General features: G+C 50.7%; 1 protein-coding gene across 1 annotated transcript in view; it reads left to right on the top strand.

The window, feature by feature from the left end:
- IQCA1 (IQ motif containing with AAA domain 1) overlaps positions 1-19,638 on the top strand; it is a 117,888-nt gene that overhangs the window by 34,286 nt on the left and 63,964 nt on the right. Inside the window, exon 6 of the mRNA XM_030323789.1 lies at positions 595-800. Within this exon, the coding sequence (XP_030179649.1) occupies positions 595-800 (206 nt within the window). The remainder of the gene's footprint in view (positions 1-594; positions 801-19,638) is intronic.

Here is a 19,638-nt window from a genome sequence, read left to right as displayed (position 1 = left end):
TTCTCTCACCACCACCCCATAGATGTTGGAGCAGTGCTGAGCATTTGATTGGCACTCCCTAGCCGGACTTCTGTTCACTTGCTAACCAGCAGATTTTAAGGTAGAACATTGTACCAACAAGATGTAATATCCGGGTGAATGTCCGGAGTCAGCTGAGAATTTCCTCCCTGGGAGGTCTTTAACAACGGAAGGGATGCTTGCAGAGTTGGTTTGGGGGTAGGTTTTCTTGCAATCGGAGCACCCAAACTTTCCACTTGCTTCAAATACTTTCTTCCTCTATAATCCTTGCTGTCCCATTAACCAAGATTTGGAGACATGTGACTTTCCATAGTGTGAACAGTTTTTTGTCGTATTTATTGAATATGCTTTTTTTTCCAGCTAACCGCCCCCCAGCTGCCAGATGGTATGGAGTGATCCCCATCTTTCCTCCCCACGGTGGTGAATCACTTCTTAAGACCCGCCCGCCAGCCATGATTCTTTCGTTCTGTGTGCCTGTCTTGTATGCCTTGATAAGACGCCACCAGAGACATCAATATATTTCACGAGTGTCTGGTGTTCTTTGGCATGAGAACCTTTATGATCTTGTGTTTTCAGAATCCACCGCCCCTGTTTAATGAAGTCAGTGCCACCATAATCCAGGCTGAAAAGGTGACCTCCCTGAGGAATGAGGTGCAGATAAAGCATGAAGAGAAATACAGAGAAGCCTTGGTCACAATCAAGGATGATCTGAAATTAATAGAAGGTCCAGATATCAAGGAGAACCTTCAAGACCAGATTCGGCATTGGTTCATCGAATGCAGGTAAGCGCGAGCGGCCCGGGGATGTGTCCCGATGGTCTCTTCTGTAGGGGTTGAGGTTCTTGTATGTTTTTAAGCACAGAAGCATGTCCTTGTAGATAGACTCATGGTTTGTTTTTTTTTAAGTTTATTTATTTTGAGAGAGCAGAGAAGGGGCAGAGAGAGAGGGAGAGAGAAAAATCCCACGCAGGCGCTATGCTGTCAGCATGCGGGGCTCGAACCCACAAACCCTGAGATCACGACCTGAGCTGAAACCAAGAGTTGGACAGTTAACCGACTGAGCCTCCCAGGCCCCCCCTGATTCATGGAGTTTTAAGCTTCATTTTAGAAAGCGGAATGTCAGGGCTAAGAATTCAGGAACGAACTTTTTTTTCTTTTAATGAGATTGCTTTTTGTGCTGGTGTTTTGGGTTTTTTTTTTTAATAAGGTCCATATGGTACTTTTGTGACCACATGGAATTGAACATCATGGGTAGATGACACAGCCCCACGTTGGTGGACTTCCTGGGCCACGTCTGACTGGAAGCCGAGGGATCCAGTCACAAGCAGGTCCTGGGATCTGGCCAGCCCGTCTCCTTGTATGAGCTTGGGATTCTCAGTCACAGCCCTTCTCTGTCAGAATTCTGTGAGGCAACTGCTGCATCGGTGACCTGACACCGGGGCTCTAGGCCTCCTTGAAATGCTGGGTGGGTAGCAGCTCTGGGGACCAGGTCCCAGGGTCTGCGTGAAGGGTCCTCTTTAATGCCCTTGCGTGAAACGTTAACTGACTTAAAGCTTGCTTTACGAAAGAGGGTTTTTGAAACGTATTCGTTTTTAGAGAATCACACGTGGTTAGGACAGACACTCGTGGAGCACAGAAGTTTCCACACAGCGGAACAAACACTTTGCAGGCAGCCTAATTCGAGCAGTTTTAAAATCTGTTTTATTTCAAGGCGGGGGGTGGGGGTGGAGAAAAAGAGGGCACATTGTAGTGCTCCGTCCCAGGAGCCGCGGAGGCCAGACTTGGCCGTTTGTTTCCTTTACGGGGAGCTGTGCCGCATCGTACCGGGTTCAGAGACGCTCAGACACCAACTTTGGTTGGCTTCTCAGAACCGGAGACTTTGTTGACAATAGAGAATCCCGTTAAAAGGTATTTATGTCTCAGCCTCTGAGATGACCTCCAGCGACTTCACCTCTTGTTGCCATAATGTCCTTCCCTTGACTGTGATGTAGACCTGTAACTCGCTTCTGAAGGAAGAACAGAGCCACAGTGATGGGGTGTCACTGCCTTCCTGCCTGCCTCTCTTGCCCTCTCTCTGGCTCTCTCCCTCGCTGCCCTGAGAGAAGTCAGCGGCCACGTTGTGTGCTAGTCCCACACGGGAAGGAACGCAGGGCCTCGATCCAGCAGCCGGGGAAGAACCAACTTCCGTCACAGCCACATGATGACCGTGGACGTGGATTCTCCCCCAGAGAGCCTTCAGATGAGACCACACCCGTGGTTTGCAGCCTGGTGGCAGACCTGGAGGCAGAGGCACCCAGGGCAGCCACGTCTGGTCCCCTCCCCACAGAAACAGCGACGACATAAACGTGCATCTAAGTTCTGACATAACATGTTCTGCGGCACCAGATACCACACGTACATCAAGGTTTAGAGATACGCGGCCGTCGTAAACTACTTGTGTTAAATTTGTATGGCATTCTGATAGTTTCCTCAACACCTAAATTTCATAACAAACTTTTTCAAAGAAAGCAATTCAGGGGCGCCTGAATGGCTCGGCCAGTTAAGCGTCCCACTCTTCACTTTGGCCCAGGTAACGATCTCATGATTTGTGAGTTCGAGCCCCGTGTCAAGGTCTGTGCTGACACTGCGGAGCCTGCTTGGGATCCTCTCCCTCTCCTATCTCTCTGCGCCTCTCTCTCTCTCTCGCTCGCTCGCTCTCCCTCTGTCTGTCTCAAAATAAATTTAAAAACTTTAAAAAAGTTTTTTTAAAGAAAGCAATTCAGGGGCGCCTGGGTGGCGCAGTCGGTTAAGCGTCCGACTTCAGCCAGGTCACGATCTCGCGGTCCGTGAGTTCGAGCCCCGCGTCGGGCTCTGGGCTGATGGCTCAGAGCCTGGAGCCTGTTTCCGATTCTGTGTCTCCCCCTCTCTCTGCCCCTCCCCCGTTCATGCTCTCTCTCTCTGTCCCAAAAATAAATAAACGTTGAAAAAAAAAAAATTTAAAGAAAGCAATTCAGTGGGGTGCCTGGATGGCTCAGTCACTTAAGCATCTGACTCTTAACTTCAGCTCAGGTCATGATCTCCTGTTTCGTGAGTTCGAGCCCCTCATTGGGCTCTGCACTGACAGTACGGAGCCTGCTTGAGATTCTCCCTCCCTGTCTCTCTCTCTCTGCCCCTCCCTCCTTCTCTCCCTCCCTAACTCTCTATCTCCCTCAAAATAAATAAATAATTCTTAAAATTATTTTAATGCTCGAGGCGCCTGGGTGGCTCAGTCAGCTGAGTGTCCAACTTCGGCTCAGATCGTGATTTTGCAGTTTGTAAGTTTGAGCCCCACGTCAGGCTCATTGACCTCGGCACAGAGCCCACTTCGGATCCTCTGTCCCTCCCTCTCTGCCCCTCCCCCACTCGCACTCTCTCCCTCAAAAATACATAAAGCATTTTTTTAATTTTTTATATATTTTTTAAGGTTTATTTATTTTTTTTCTTTTTTTTTTTTAATTTTTTTTTCAACATTTATTTATTTTTGGGACAGAGAGAGACAGAGCATGAACGGGGGAGGGGCAGAGAGAGAGGGAGACACAGAATCGGAAACAGGCTCCAGGCTCTGAGCCATCAGCCCAGAGCCCGACGCGGGGCTCGAACTCACGGACCGCGAGATCGTGACCTGGCTGAAGTCGGACGCTTAACCGACTGCGCCACCCAGGCGCCCCAAGGTTTATTTATTTTTGACAGAGAGAGAGAGAGAGCGTGTGTGTAAGCGTGAGCTAGGGAGGGGCAGAGAGAGAGGGAGACACAGAATCCAAAGCAGGCTCCAAGCTCCGAGCTGTCAGCACAGAGCCTGACCAGGGCTCGAACTCGTGAACCGTGAGATCATGACCTGAGCCAAAGTTGGACACTTAACCGCCTGAGCCACCCAGGCGCCCCAAGCATTTTTTAAAACAAAGGAAACAATGAATTGATTTTGATTGGGAAGCTCTGTCCTTTATTATAGAAATACAATTTGGGGAGCCTGGGTGTCTCAGTCAGTTAAGCAGCCGACTTCAGCTCAGGTTATGATCTCACAGTTCGTGGGTTCGAGCCCCGCGTCAGGCTCTGTGCTGACAGCCCGGAGCCTGGAGCCAGCTTCGGATTCTGTGTCTCCCTCTCTCTCTCTCTCTGCCCCTCTCCCACTCACACTCTGCCTGTCTCTCAAAAATGAATAGAAATACAATTTGAAAATGCTGATGATTTTAAAAATTCAAAATTGAATAAATTTGTGAACTTGTCTTTTTATACCTTATTGACCAAGGCTACGTTATAGCAAACTGGGGCATTTTCAGTGAAAGCATATTTAAAGTGCGGAGTTTGAGGCTGTGTTAATTCTGTGCCGGTAATGATCATGAAGAAGTGAATACAGCTATTAACAGAGGGTGGCATATATGTGCACCTATGCTCTCCTTTCTTTATCTGCCTCCCTCCTTACTCTCCATTCTGGTGATGGTTTCATGGGCATATGTAGAGCCCAGACCTCTCAAACTGTACGCTTAAGGGACAGTTTGTCATGTATCAATTACACGTCAGTAAAGCTGTTAAAAATGTAATGGCATTCCATCAGCAGAGATACCAGTGTTTTCAGTCCTTAAAAAAGGCGTGTTTTTCTGTTCTCCAAATAGCAAAGCCCAGTATTCCTGTCTCTAACCTCACCCTCGGACCGCCCCGTCTCCTGCACACAGTCTAAGAAAAGCTTAAATTTGCCGGTTGTGGGTGACTCCGAGCCTTCCGGTTTAACAGAGCGTCTTTCGGGCTGTTTTGAGTACATTTGGAGCCCGTCCAAATGCCTATCAAGAATGCTTTCCCAGGGGCGCCTGGGTGGCGCAGTCGGTTAAGCGTCCGACTTCAGCCAGGTCACGATCTCGCGGTCCATGAGTTCGAGCCCCGCGTCAGGCTCTGGGCTGATGGCTCGGAGCCTGGAGTCTGTTTCCGATTCTGTGTCTCCCTCTCTCTCTGCCCCTCCCCCGTTCATGCTCTGTCTCTCTCTGTCCCAAAAATAAATAAACGTTGAAAAAATAAATAAATAAAAAAGAATGCTTTCCCACTTCTCTTCCCCTTAGGGCACCTGACCACGAAGGGAAGCTCAACCCTCATGCTGACAGTTAGGGGCCGGACGAGTGTGACAGTGTCTGGGCACATGCTATGTTCAGCGCTGTCACCTGTCCCATAGGTTCCCAGCGTAGTCATCTGGTCCAACGAGGAATGACCACCCACTTGGTCCCCGGGACTTCCTTCCGCAGCCTGTGGTTTCTGCCACGCACCCCCGATCGCTAGGCACCTGCAATCCTGGCCTCTCATTTCTGAGCGTGGCCTCGCTGGGATGCCGCTTCTCTTGGGAACTCCGTGTCCCCCCGGAGCACGAGTGGTGTCCTGCCCAAGCCTCAGGGCCCGGACAGGCTCCTTCGGACCCTCACCCACCGAGGCCCCTCACCCACCGAGGCCCCTCCTCCTCGCTGCCATCCGACCCCCTCCAACCCCCTCCAACCAAGCTGCCCGGGGAGGGAAGACAGGCACCACTCAGATGTTCCCAGATTCTCTTCAGCCACCTGCTGGGATCCCCACGTTGGCCCCCCTCCTTCATGGAGACCCTTAAAGGGTGAGCCTCAAGGGCTCGGGCGGTGTCCCCACTCACGCACCTTCTCCTGCTTCCTCCCGCCCTTCCCCTCTGCCTCACTAACTTCTCCTTCGGGCCGAGACTCCACGAAACCCTCCCTGAGGGGTCTCCCTTCAAAGTTCCTCCTTGTCTCCTGCTTGAGCTCTGCTTAGCCCCACACCCACCATCCCTGCCCCTGACGGCTGGCAGGACGACTAAGAACACAGACTGGAGATGGCTGTGCAGCCTTGAGTCCTCGTCTCCGTGCGTCAGTTTCCTCGTCTGTGATATGAGGACAAGACTCACACCTGCCTCGAGGGGCCGTTTAGAGACGCGGGGCGCCGAGACCCGGACGTCAGGTCATTACTGCCTCTCCCGTCCTGTGACCACCTGCTCGCTCACATGCCCCTCCACCAACCACCGGGCGAGCCCCGTCAGGACCTGCCTGGCGCTGAGCAGGGAGCGGTGTATGAATTCCACGTGGAAGAGGTGAATTGTGCAGGTGATGGGATCGCCGGGCTCCGTGCTTGGCCAATTACACGATTGTGCCCGGAGCAACCACACTTGGGATGATTCTGTGCCGTTGTGCACATTTGGGTAGAAAGGCATAACTTCAGAAGAATTGAGTCTTTGGGTGATATCATGTTGGTTTATAATTAGAATCCTTTTGGGGCACCTGGGTGGCTCAGTCGGTTAAGGGTCCGACTTCGGCCCAGGTCGTGATCTCAGGGTCCGTGAGTTCGAGCCCCGCGTCGGGCTCTGTGCTGACAGCTCGGAGCCTGGAGCCTGTTTCGGATTCTGTGTCTCTCTCTGTCTCTGACCCTCCACCGTTCATGCTCTATCTCTCTCTGTCTCAAAAATAGATAAACGTTAAAAATTTTTTTTTAATTAGAATCCCTTTTTTTTTTTAATAAATAAAGGGGGAAAGGCCCCTTCCATTGTTCCCAGGGACGTGGGCTCCTCTGGAGACCCAGCCCTCACTGGCCAGTCCTTGAGAGCAGTTCACCCGGGTGTCACTGGCCTGACAGTTTGGAGACCGAGTTAGGGTCCCACGGGTATGGGGAGCATCACTCCCAAAGACACAAAGACTCCTCTTTTTGAAGTAACGTAAGGTCAAGGGCAAATTTATTTTCCTAATCGGATTACATTTAACTGATTGACTTTGATAAAAATCCTTTTCCTTGCTTTTTTAAATCAAAGACAAATAAAAAGCAAATATTGTCTTTTGAAACATGAAACATGACCCATCCCCAAGCAAAATTCCAACAGGACACAAAATGACAACTTGAAAAATTACCAGAAGTTACGGTTTATATATACGCCCACGATTTGGAATATGTATTCGGAGCTCATTTCATCAATACTTACAGCTGCCAAGTTATACTAGGATCTGTTTTTTCACTCAGTTTTCACATTACTTTAAAGGAATCCTGTTTTTCCAGCGTTAAAAGTGACACATGCTCGTGTAGAAAATGTGCGAGGTGGGGAGGGGCTTAAAGAGGAAGATTAAGATTGTTTCTGATCCCGGCTCGCCAAGGTCGCCACTGGAAAAGTTCTCCCTAAATCTCCTTGCGTCTTTTTCCCTCACACGTGGACTTAATTTCAATTTTACGAATCTTTTTAAATTTTTTAAAAGGGAACATTGGGTTTTCCCACGTCCTTAAGATATTTGCCAGAAGATGTTTTTAGTGCTTGGTTAGCCTGCTGTGAGGTGGGCACACTAGTGAATGCATAGATTATTGCCTTTTTAATCTTTTGTCAAATTGATGAAAGAAAAGTGCTCTTGGTAATCTTTCCATTTGCACCTATGTCATTAATGGGGGTGGGGGGTGGGGTGGGGTTGAAAACTGGGGTTTTCTCAGCAGCATCCTCTCTGTGAACCCCCCTGACTCGTATCCGTTTCTCTCTGTGACATCATCTTTTTAAGTGATTTTCTAAAATGTAGTCATGTGTGTTACTGATACTAAAGCTGTTTTGGATACATTATTGCAATAATGACTTCTGAGTTTCCATTTGCCTTTGATTTTTTTTAGCTGGCCTGTAAGAAAGCTAGAAAGAGAGAGGAGGAAAGACGGGGAAGGAGAGAAACGATAAATAATGCAGCCTTAAGAACCCACTGCTCATAGGGGCGCCTGAGTGGCTCAGTCGGTTAAGCGACCAACTTCGGCTCAGGTCATGATCTCACGGTTCGTGGGTTCGAGCCCCGCGTCGGGCTCTGTGCCAACAGCTCGGAGCCTGGAGCCTGCTTCGGATTCTGTGTCTCCCTCTCTCTCTGCCCCTCCCCTGCTCGTGTTCTGTCTGCCTCTCAATAACAAATAAATGTTAAAAAAAAAAAAGAAAGAAAGAAAGAAAGACAGAAAGATCCCACTGCTCACTTTCTGTGCCCCGGGCGCCCCTGAGCCCCACCCTGGCCACCTGCACGAGGCGGTCACCACCCCTGCTGCCTGGGGTTGTTGTGGGGGTTAATGAGGCAGCACAGAGGCAATACCGGGGCCCCAGAGTTACGGATTTTTTTTGGTGTTTTTGTATTTCATAAGATTTTCTCCAAGTAGTATTTTCTACTGTTATTAGTTGTATATTTTGCTTACTGATTTATTGTTTTATTACTGAAGTACGGTGGACATAGAACGCTATGTTAGTTTGCTGTGCAACACAGCGATGCCACAAGTCTGTACATTATACAGCGCTCGCCACAGGTGCGGTCCCCATCTGTCACCACCCAGCGTTGTTACAATATTACTCACTGTGTTCTCCGTGCTGTTAGTCGTATATTTTATATAATTTGCACCATTAGCTAAGTGAACTCTCAGGTTATTTCCAGCAGCCCTTTGCTTGACTCTCTTGGATTTTCTTGGATACGGAGTCATGGGAACAACGTGGCTGCTACTGTCTCCCCATCCCCCACAGTTACTCTTTTGGCTCCTTCCCCTCCCGGTGAAGCAGGGGGGAGGGTTCACCTTGACGCCCGCTCCTGTGCTGTGTTTCCCTTCGCTTCACACTTGGGCTCCAGGAGCCGAGAATCTTCTGGAAACAGAGCCAGTTGTGTTTATAGTCCTCTGTGCAGGCTGAACCATTCGAAATAGCAGTTTTTGGCAAATATCGCAATCTTGGAAACACGGGCTCAGCTGGCGGGTGCTTTGGTTGTTCATCCAGGGAACACGGCTTCCTCCACCTAACCCTCAGTCCTGCCCCCAGAGCCCTTGCCCTTGTGAGCGCTCCTTGCCCTAACGCACCACTGGCCTCCCTTGTAATTAGAACCGTTTGGTGACTGGGTACCTAAGGTGTGTTATTCATCTGAAATGATAATAACAACAAACAGAGGCTGCCAGTTATCGAGCGTCTGTTCAGTATTGGGAATTCTCAATACTTTACACACTAACTCATTTAACCCTTGCATGAACCTGCCATTGCTTCTGTGGCAAATGATCACAACCACGGTGGCTTAAACCGGTACGAGTTTATTTTCTCCCGCTTCTGGAAATCGGACGTGTGAAATCAAGGGGTGCGCGGTGCGCCATCCGGAAGCCCCAGGGAGAGTCTGTTTCTCAGCCTCTCTTGCTGCCTCTGGAGGCGGCTGGCATTTCTTGGCTTGTGGCTCCGTCCCTTCTCTGCTGTGCCATCTCACCGCCCCCCCCTCTCCCCCGGGTGCTTAATCTCCCCGCGCTCCTCTGTCCTGAGAACACCTTTGATTGCGTAACTGGGATCATCTCCCTGTCTCACATCCTTGATTCAGTCACACTTACGGAGCCCCTTTTTCGCTATAAGATAACACTCACAGGCTTCAGGGATCAGGACCCAGTATCTTTGGGAACCGTGACTCAGCCGACCACAGCCCTCAACGGCTGTGAGATAAGCACTCTGCTTTGCGTTCACCCGTGACTTTCGTGATGAAGGACAGAACGCACCTTGGGTCCCTCGAGACCAGCGCTGTCCCGTCGGCCTTCCTGCAGTGCTGGAGACGGCCTGGATCCCCGCGTTCCAGGGCGGTGGCCGCAAGCCGCACATGGCTCTTGAGCACGTGCAGGGTAGTTAATTTTATTATTCTAATAATTTTATTTATTCTAATACATTCAGATTTGGGGTTTGGATCTCCACATGTCACGATTATGATAATAATAGGGAATCTGGAAGAGTATAAATTAGGTAGCCTTACCCCGCTATTCAAGCCAACACACAATCAGAAGGGATGAGTAAGAGAAGAGGTCTTGGGGGCTTGGGATGATCCCCATCCTCAGCAGGGTGAGCCAGGCCGGGAATGTGGTAGACACAGCCACTACCTTTTGGTCTTATTATGTGACGTTATCGATGATGTACATTTACATTACCCATGTATGCAGGAGTAGAGGTTATAGAGCCAAGCAGCATGGGTGCAAATCCCAGCTATGGCACTTACATGCTGTGTGACCTTGAGCCACTCACTTAACCTCTCTGTGCTTCCGTTTCCTCATCTTAAAATGCTATTCATAGCCCCTACCTCGCAGGCAGGATAACACGGATGAATACATATGGAATCCTTGCGACATTGTGTGGCACATGCTACCCCTGCCATAATTACTTCAAGCACAGAGGTAGGCCATCACTTTCCAGACACAAAATTTGCAGCTTTCATCCCGGGCTGTGGGACCTTTGTCGTCACAGCGGGAGGCGCCTTTTTGGGAAGCTCTAGAAAGAGAGCCTGGCCAGCGGCGGACCAGGGAGAGGCAGGGCTGCGAGGGCTGGAGTGGGGACGAGGCCAAGGGGGTAATGACAGGGCAGGCAAACACAAGTTAGACCGCGTGGGATGCACGTCAAGCCTCCAGGGCGTGGCGGTGACATGCCTGCAGAGCCCCAGCAAGTGCGCATTCTTTCTGGAAGAGGTCTTGGGATGCTTCGTTCTGGGGATTGTTTTATTTGTTTGCTTGTCTCCTTTTTAAAGTGAAGCTACAATTGAAATGCGATAAAATCCTCCCTTTCGCGTACAGCTCCGCGAGTTAAGCCTGGTCGTCTGAAGGTATGTGGACCCAGAGAGACTTTTCTCTCGCCGCCCCCCCCCCCACCCTGGTTTCCACCAGTCGAGGCTCCGGGAACTCACCCTGGAGGGGACTCTAGAACTGGTGTGACCATACCCTCTGCCCAGCAGAGCCCGAGGCCACGAGCAGAAATTGGGAAAGTGAGTGTCCTGCCCACCCGGACAGGGCAGTGCGGGTCTCTCCCACTCTGGCCTCCAGTGCTCCCCACCCCCCCCCCCCCAGATATCCTAAGCTCCTGGGCCCACACCGTCTTCCACCACGATTGACTCCTTCAGAAGCAGGTCCTCTCTGCTCAGCCCATGTGTCTCTCCTCTGTTCCTACAAGAGACACCACACCGGCTGCTTCCCACGGTTGCCCTTCTGAGATCCCAAGCCCTAGAAAGGCAGCAACAGTGGCTCCCTCAGGACCCATGGCTCATGGTGGGGTGGGGGGGGGTGCTGGAATTCATACTCAGGTCTCCTTGTTTCTGATTCCTTCTCTTCCTTCTCCTCCGATTCACCTGCACGGAGAGCGCAGTGATGGTTCTGTGTAGGGAGGGGGGAGAAAGAGGCAGGAACCGTGGGACCCGAGAGACGTGGCGTGGCCCCACTTATTTCGCAGGATTCAGAGGGGGCTCAGAGAAGTAGGCTAAAGCCCGGGTGCTTGCTGGCGGAACTGAAACCCGGCTGTGTGAAACTTGCAGAAGCGCGAACACCTTGTAAAACCGGAGCTGGGTTCAGGGCAGGGGTTCGGAACTGGCGCCTCTGAGGACTTTTAAAGGCGTCCAAAGAGAAGCCGCTAGAGTGGGCACGGCAGATACGTCTGGGTAGTGGGACCACAGCTTCTTTTGTCCCTTCACACTCCAAGTGTCCCACCTGGAGCACACGTGCCCTTCTGATTGGAAGAAGTTTCCGGAGGGCGGCGAAACGGCGGGTCACACACAGGGGGGTGCGTCAGGGGCTCTTTGTTTGGAATTCTCTCTTCAGCAAATCCTCAGGGGCAGCCGTGGTCCCGAGAGGAGCTGTGAACACGTGTAGGTTACTCATAGCAGGAGGCGGACGACTGCCCTGCCACCTGTTTTGGTGGCAAATATGTTAGGTTGAGCACAGGGCGTGAGAAGAGGTGGGATGAGAAATTGAGCGCCTGGCATTGCCCACCGAGGCCTCGGGGACAGGTGCGCCCCCCATGTGACATCGTGTGTAATATGCCCGTCGTCACGCTAAATCAAGTTAAGGGCACCCAGCAGCCAAGGGCACCCGCGGCCTGTCCAGGTGCTGAGTCATGTTGAAAGACGGGCCCTGAGGCTCTTTGGTGAAGGCGCGGCGGACAGAGTCCCTTCCGTGGACCACGGACACTCCAGCTTATATTCCCGGCCCCCACTGCGCCTGCCACTGTGCTGTCCTTCTCCGTCTGTCCCGCTAGACCGCAAGCTTCCGGCGGACACGGCCGTGATGTCTTCCTTTGGTCCTCTCCCGACCAAGCACAGGGCCTGGCATTCAGCAGGTGCAATACACCTGCGGAGCTGAGCTGAGCTGAGCTAATAGGCAGAGAATGCCTGAAGGTCCAGCTAAATGTCACAGTTGAGATCGGGCCGGACCGCACTGCCTCGCAAGCTGGAGCCTGCATCACCGTCAGCGGTGAAGTGCAACTGATGGTCTGCATTTTTTTTTTTTAATTTTGATTACCTCCCACTCTTTCTACTTAATCATTTTGTACGTGTGATAAAGCCACTTAAGATGGGATCTACCCTCGTAGCAAATGTTCAAGGACACAGTGCAGCGTTTGCAACCACAAGCTGCGGGCTGAACGGCAGGTCTCTGGGGCTTGCTCGTCTGCAGAACCGAACTCTGTGCCCTTTGCCTAACCCCACCCCGTTTCTCCCTTATCCCCCGCCCATCCCTGACAACCTCCATTCTTCTCGCTGCTTCTATGAGCTTGACTATCTTAGGTCGCGCATGTAGGTGGAATTGTGTGCTCTTTGACCATCTGTGCATGGCTCATTTCACTCGGCAGACTATCTTCCGGGTCCGTCCATGTTGTTGCAAATGGTGGGACTTCCTTCTTCCTTCTGGCCGAATAATATTCTGTTGCATGTATATACCACCAATTCTTTTCTTAAGTTTATTTATTTATTTTTGAGAGAGAGAGAGAGAGAGAGAGGGAGGGAGGGAGCAAGCAGGGGAGGGGGCAGAGAGAGGGAGAGAGAGAATCCTTAGCAGGCTCTGCGCTGTCAGCCCAGAGCCCAAGGTGGGGCTCCAACTCACGAACTGTGAGATCGCGACCGCAGCCGAAATCGAGAGTCGGGTGCTCAACCGACTGAGCCGCCCAGGCGCCCCGCCCCCCCTTCTTCATCCACATATCCCTTGACGGATATTTAGTCGGTTTCCATATCTTGACCTCCGTGAATAATGCTGCACTGAACACGGGGGTGGGGAAGAAAAAAAACTCACTTCCTCCCGTGTGCTTCTCCCCTACCACACACTGCTATCACCCTCACGAGCATTCGTTCACTGCTGACACCAGGGCTGTGGGTTTTCCACATGTGGGGGAATTTCCTCAGCACCAGCTGGGCGCCCCACAGTTCAGCACAGTCCCCCGGTCACGGTGCCGGAGCCTGCAGGTTGGGGGCTCGGTCCTACAAGGCTCTTCCCCTGCAGGTGCCAGTCACAGGTCTCTGGTTCTGACCTCTATGTACTTCTGACTGATCAGCTATAAATTGGGGTTCCGAGGACTCCCCATTGGGTTCCATAATTTGCTAAAATGGCTCACAGAACTCCGGGGAACCCTGAGGTCTACTGGTCTATTATGAAAGGAGACAGATGAACGTCCAGATGGAAGAGACGTATGGGACAAGGGACCGGGGAAGGGACACCACTGCCCCCAGGACCTCCATGTGTTCACCGGAGGACCTCCAAACCCTGTGCTTTGAGGACTTCTGTGGAGGTTTCATCACAGAGGCACGATTGACCATTAACTCAATTTCCATCCCTTCTCCGCTTTCTGGAGAATAGACAGCGGGACTGAAAGTCCCGAGCCTCAAATCATGGCTCGGTCTTCCTCCTGACGAGCCCCCATTCAGCAGCCCCCCAGACATTGTTTCAGCAGAACAAAAGGCACTCCTGTCACCCAGAGATTTACGAGCCCTGTGCGAGGAACTGGGGTCAAAGATCAAATATTAGAACAAAGCATTCTCTTAGTGCTCTGATCAATTAGGAAATTACGAGGGTTTTACGAGTCCGTGCCAGGAACTGAGGGCAGAGAGCAATGTATAAACTTTCTATTATTTTAGTGTGCGTATAACCGTGCCGTCCTCAGCTCGTTTCCCAAAAGTGGGAACGTGTTTCACAATGGCCACACCAATTTACACTCCCACCAACAATGCACAAGGCCTCCTTTTTCTTGTTATTTTTCATCTCTGAGTCCAGCCGTTCTGACAGGTGCGAGGTGCGATCTCATTGTGGTCCTGATTTGCATTTCCCTGATGATGAGTGATGTTGAGCATTTCTTCATGTACCTATCGCCCATCTGTAGGTCTCTGCTTGAGAAATGTCTATTCGGTTCCTTCACCCATTTTTTTTTAAATCAGGGTATAAATTTTTTAATATATATTGAGTTGTAGGAACGCCTCATATATTTTAGGTGTTAACCCTTTGTCAGACAGATGACTTGCAAACTTTTTCTCCCATTTTATTAGGTCGGCTTTCACTCTGTTGATTGTTTCCTTTGCTGCACAAAAGCCTTTTAACTGAATGTCATCCCCCTTGAATATTTTTGCTTTTGTTGCCTGCGTTTTTGGGGTAGAGTTTTGAGTTTCTAACAAGCTCCAAACGGATGCTGATGCGTCTGCTCCTGGGACGGTACTTTGAGTGGCTCTGGGCCAAAGTTACTGCCACCCTCTGCCTAGGGAAGGGGGACGTGTAGGGAGCCCCCGTAAGGAGTGGCAGAGCACCACTGAAAAAATTAACACCAAAATTATCCTGGGAATGTGAAAGCCCTCAGGTCTACTGACTCTCTATTACCCGGGAAAGTCAGACGACTTTGGGCCGTCTGCTTTATGGTGCGTGTAATACGTCATGACAGAGGACTGACTGTTCTTTGGATACAGAGCCTTTAGGTTTGTTGTAGCTAGCCCTTCATTTCTGTGTCTTATGGTGACATATGTCGACATGTATGTGTTGCTCCGGACAGAAATTATCCTGCCTTCATGCTTCATAAATTCGTATTTTCCGTTTGATCCAGTAAGGTCAGAGAACCTGCAGAATTAACCTTTGTGCCCTAAAGCTACCCTCTTCTGTAATGCATTCCATTGCTGTGTGTACATGGTTATTTCTTTTTAAAAGTAGCGCGTAAGAAATGAGTTTAAACCATGCATTTCTGTTCTGCTAACGTACACTCTTCCTCTCGTGACTACTTTCCCAGGCTTTCCGGATTCTTGAAATAGATAAGGGAATGTGGATGAACCATGGTCGGGGTTTTGAACCAGGAGCGTGTGAACAGAAACTGAGGGCAGCTATCTGAATGCGAAATCTCTCCATTCCTTCCTCAAGCGGTCTGCTCTTGCCCAGGTGTTTGTAAATACTCCTTTGCAAATATTTAAGACAGAAAGGTGCAAGGACGCCACGTGGGGTCATTTTCCCAATGGGAGAGTAACCAAAATCAGACTGATCCATCACGTGATCACCAACATGTTGTTTCTTTCGATAAAATACAAATGGGCAGGGGGTTGGGCAGGGAGACCCCTATAGGATTCAAGCACGAGCAAAGGGATTACTTCCGAATCAGGAAGGAAACTTCCGTCTTGAGTGATAACTGCTTGTAATATCCCACTAACAAGGAGAAACACCAGTGAATAAATCAGCTTTCGCGATGTGCCACTGTGCAATTGCACACCACTTTGTTCCCCCTCTCCTTTGAGAAACGGTGAGCCCCTCAGTTTCCCAAGGAGGGCCGTGGTAATTAGGCCCATGTGCAGCCAATTGCCTTTATTGAGTGTAAGTGAATTTATAGACAGCAAGTGACATTTTGGAGGCTTCTGTGCAGGGGTACAAGCTGCTTTCTTTAGAACACAGGAGAAATTTATGAGCCTGCTGACATTAATGGAGGTAACTGGATGACTGGGCGGGGGGGGAGTACCAGCCGGAAACCCCTCCACCCGTATATTTTTCATACTTGATGAAACACAGATAAATCTCTGTCCTGGGAGTCTGAAACGGTGGGACCCATTGAAGCACAGTGTCAGACCTCAAGGGAAATATTTATCATTTTCGTAGTTCTCCTTTCTAAATCACTGCAAACTAGCACTGGTCATTTTCCCGTTCGTGCAAGAATTGTTGACAATATGCATAAATTTTTAATAGGCCCTAACTTTACCAAAGGTTCTGCAAACCCCATTTGCTAGGCACGGGTGTTTTTCTCCTCAAGCTTCCTCAATAAAAGCACATAAAGTCAGATCGCTGCGTCAAGTATCTTTTTATAAGAAAGTAACATTAATCACGGAATAGATTCTGTAGGAAACTAGCGTTGCCTTTCGCCGCCAACTCCTGTCACATATAAATCATAGAGCTTCTAGAGCTGAGAGGAACTTTAGAAATGGTCTAAGAGGCGCACCGTGCTTGTTTTTAACAACCGAGTGGACAAACCCAGTTCAGCTACACCGTATGGCAGAACGAGCGAAACAGGTCCCCATGGTGATGGAGGTTTTGTCTCACGCCACACAGCTAATTAGCGGCCGTGGCCCCGACTTTCGTCATTTCCAGGAAAATACTATTTTCACGATACATCCAGCCACCAGATGCCTCTTTACTGGGTCCAAAGCTTTATTTTATGTCTTTATTACTGGGACCTAAACCAACAGTTGCTTCCCGTGACCTCCCAGCTCCGCGTGGCTTGCGCGTGGCTTGCGCGTGGCTCCCTCAGTGGAGCTGAGCCCGTAGGCTCTGGAGCAGATCTGCGTGGACAAGTCACCGAAAACCTGGGTTTTCTCGTCCGAAAACCACTGACAATAACAGTACCTACCTCGTAAGACTGTTGGATGCGTTAGAAGAGTCAATGATATCAAGTTCTGAGCCCATGAGTGTTAATAGTTCCTTTGGGGCACCTGATGGTTCAGTCGGTTAAGCATCCAACTCTTGGTTTCAGCTCAGGTCATGATCTCGCGGTTCGTGAGTTCGAGCCCCGCGTCGGGCTCTGTGCTGACAGCTCGGAGCCTGGAGCCTGCTTCAGCTTCTGTGTCTCCCTCTCTCTCTCTGCCCCTCCCCCGCTCATGCTCTGTCTCCCTCTCTCTTTTTCTCTCTCTCCCAAAAGTAAATAAACGTTAAAAATTTTAAAAATAATAATAGTAATTCCACTAGTATGGAAGGTTCATTGCAAATCATCTTGGTATGTTTACTGGATCGGGTTATCCAGAAATTACACTGCATTTTCAACCACCCTAGTTGGTCACATTCAAGGCGTTCAGGGTACAGGTGAGAAGCAGCAGCCAACGTAGGGAACACACCCTCCTGCTGAGGGCCGGGCAGTCCATCTTTTCCAGCTGGGAAGTCTGTCTGACTTGAAGCCTTCTCTGCTGGTTCCGTGAAATCATCCGCTTTGTCCAACAATCCGCCCCCCCCCCCCCCCCCGCTCCCGTCCGTGGAGGCTCACTTTGGTCAGGATGAGGTTACATCATACAAGTGGCCGTGCCATCATCTGACAAGAGAGGGAGAGTCCGGGGCTCGAAGAGCTGATAGGAGCCCCCCATGAGCTGCTCTCCCTCCTGTTCTCTCGCACCTCCTCACAAGCGGAGGCCCAGGGCCCAGGCCTGCGTTTCTGTCCCCTCCCTGTCTCCCTGGAACTCTCATCCGGCGTGTGGCTTTCCGCCCCATCCGAGCTGCGTTGACTCCCAAGTGTGAGTCCGCCGCCCGGAGAGACGTGGAGGTCCCGCCTGGTATCAGCTGGCTAGGGGACCTCTCAGGTCCGCGTGCCCAGAACCTCATCCCCTCAGAGCTGTCCCCACACGGCCTTTCGCACCCCAGCGGACGGAGAACCCACCCTTCCCGTCCCTGAGGCACGACCCTGACTCCTCTCCTTCTCTGAGCCCAAATTCCAGTCCGTCAGAAGATTCCATCGGCTTCACCTTCACAGTATGCCCCAAACCCACCACGTCTAGGCCTCTGTCTTTGCTGCCACCGGGCCTGGTGTGAGCCGCGTCAGCCCTAACCTAGACTGCGTGGCCTCCTGACTCATTCCTGCGACCACCCTTGCTCTCCGAATCTGTCTCAACGTGATGACAGTGCATTTGCTCTTTAGCGCTGCATAACCGTATCAGTCTGGCTTACGGACTTGGTGGCTGGAAACCACAGCCACTGAGCGTCTCGCGGCTGCTGTGGATCCGGAGTCCGGGCTGAGCTGCGTCCTCTGCCCTGGGTCCCCTAGGGCTGCAGACGGGGTCACATCGGCTTCCAAGCTCCAGTGGCAGCTGGCGGCGTACAGTTCCTGGGGGGCTGCCAGACCGAGGGCCCCAGGGCTTGCTGGCTGTTGGCCAGAGTCGCCCCCCGCTCTGTGGGGATGGGCCCCTGGGTCTGGCAACTTGCCTCATCAAAGCCAGCAAGGGAGGGAGTCTACAGACACGCGGAGCAATCAGAGAAGTGACATCCCGCCGTCTTGCTGTATTCCGTGGGTTACGAGCCAGCGGCCGGTCTGACCCCCACTCAAGGGGAGGGAAACACACAAAGGTGTGAACACCGGGAGGCGGAGAACACAGGGACTACATACAGTCTGTCCACCACACAGAGGAAGGGTCGTCCTTTAAAATCCGAAGGCAGGTCATGACCCTGCAGTGGCTCCTTTGTCACTCTGGGGCTCACTGGCCCAGGCATTTGTTCCTCCCCAGGGCAAGTGCTGTGACCTCGTGGCAGGAGCCCCCTGCCTGGGAATTTTAGCTCCCAGACCTGCCCCAGGTGTGTGCTCTGCTGGGGCTTCCAACAGGATCTGGGGGAAGGGAAATTAGGGGCATGTGATTTGGGTGCTGGACCCTTATTCTGGAGGACTTTAAAAAAATTACATGCCGTGGGACGCCTGGGTAGCTCAGTCGGTGAAGCATCTGGTTAAGCTCAGGTCATGATCTCACATTTCGTGAGTTCGAGCCCCGCGTCGGGCTCTGTGCTGACAGCTCGGAGCCTGGAGCCTGCTTTGGATTCTCCCTCTCTCTCCCTCTCTCCCTCTCTCTCTGCCCCTCCTCTGCTCACACTCTGTATTGCTGTCTCTCTCTCTCTCTCTGAAAAATAAATATTTTAAAAATTTTTTTTGAATTACACGTCGTGATTTTCTTGTCCATCTCCAACCCGTTTGTGTTTTGATTTTTGTCTCTGACTCAGTTGTCATTTCAGACAGTACTTTTTAGATTTCCAAGTGGCTCGAAATCAGACCGCCAGTGTCTAGTCCCAAAAACGTAGTTAAGTGCTAAGAAAATTCAGTGTTGTGTAATACCAATAAAAGCAATGTGATCGTCTCAGCTCATGCAGAAAAATCATTTCATAAAATCAGATACCCCCTTCTTATTTTAAAATGTAAAAATGGAGGCACACCTGGGTGGCACAGTGGGTTAAGCGTCCGATTTCGGCTCAGGTTATAATTTCATAGTTTATGGGTTCGAGCCCCACATCAGGCTCTGTGCTGACAGCTCAGAGCCTGGAGCCTGCTTCGGATTCTGTGTGTTAATTAATTCTTAGCATAATAAAATGTAAGCTGAATGAAAGCAAAGACTTTCATATGTTCTGTTTACTGCTTTTTCCCAGTGCCTCAAAGTGTCTGTGGCACATTGTAGATACTCACTTGAGTAAGTTCTAAATGAGTGCGTGAATGAGTGAAACATCCAGGATTTTTTAAACCAAAAGAAAGCCATGCACTTGAAGAAACGCTGCAGGCCTTCTCAGGAAAGGACAGTATGGATGGCTTTTTCCCCTAATATTAGTTAGTTCCATGAGATAAATGATTTTCAGTATGACATGAAAAGGAAATAAGTATTTTAAAGAAAGTGGCACAACGTAGTTTTTA

This window comes from Lynx canadensis, chromosome C1, assembly GCF_007474595.2.
Source record: "Lynx canadensis isolate LIC74 chromosome C1, mLynCan4.pri.v2, whole genome shotgun sequence".
Taxonomy (NCBI): Eukaryota; Metazoa; Chordata; class Mammalia; order Carnivora; family Felidae; genus Lynx; species Lynx canadensis.
The sequence above is the reverse complement of the archived record's forward strand: the minus strand, read 5'-3'. Positions and strand labels throughout refer to the sequence as shown.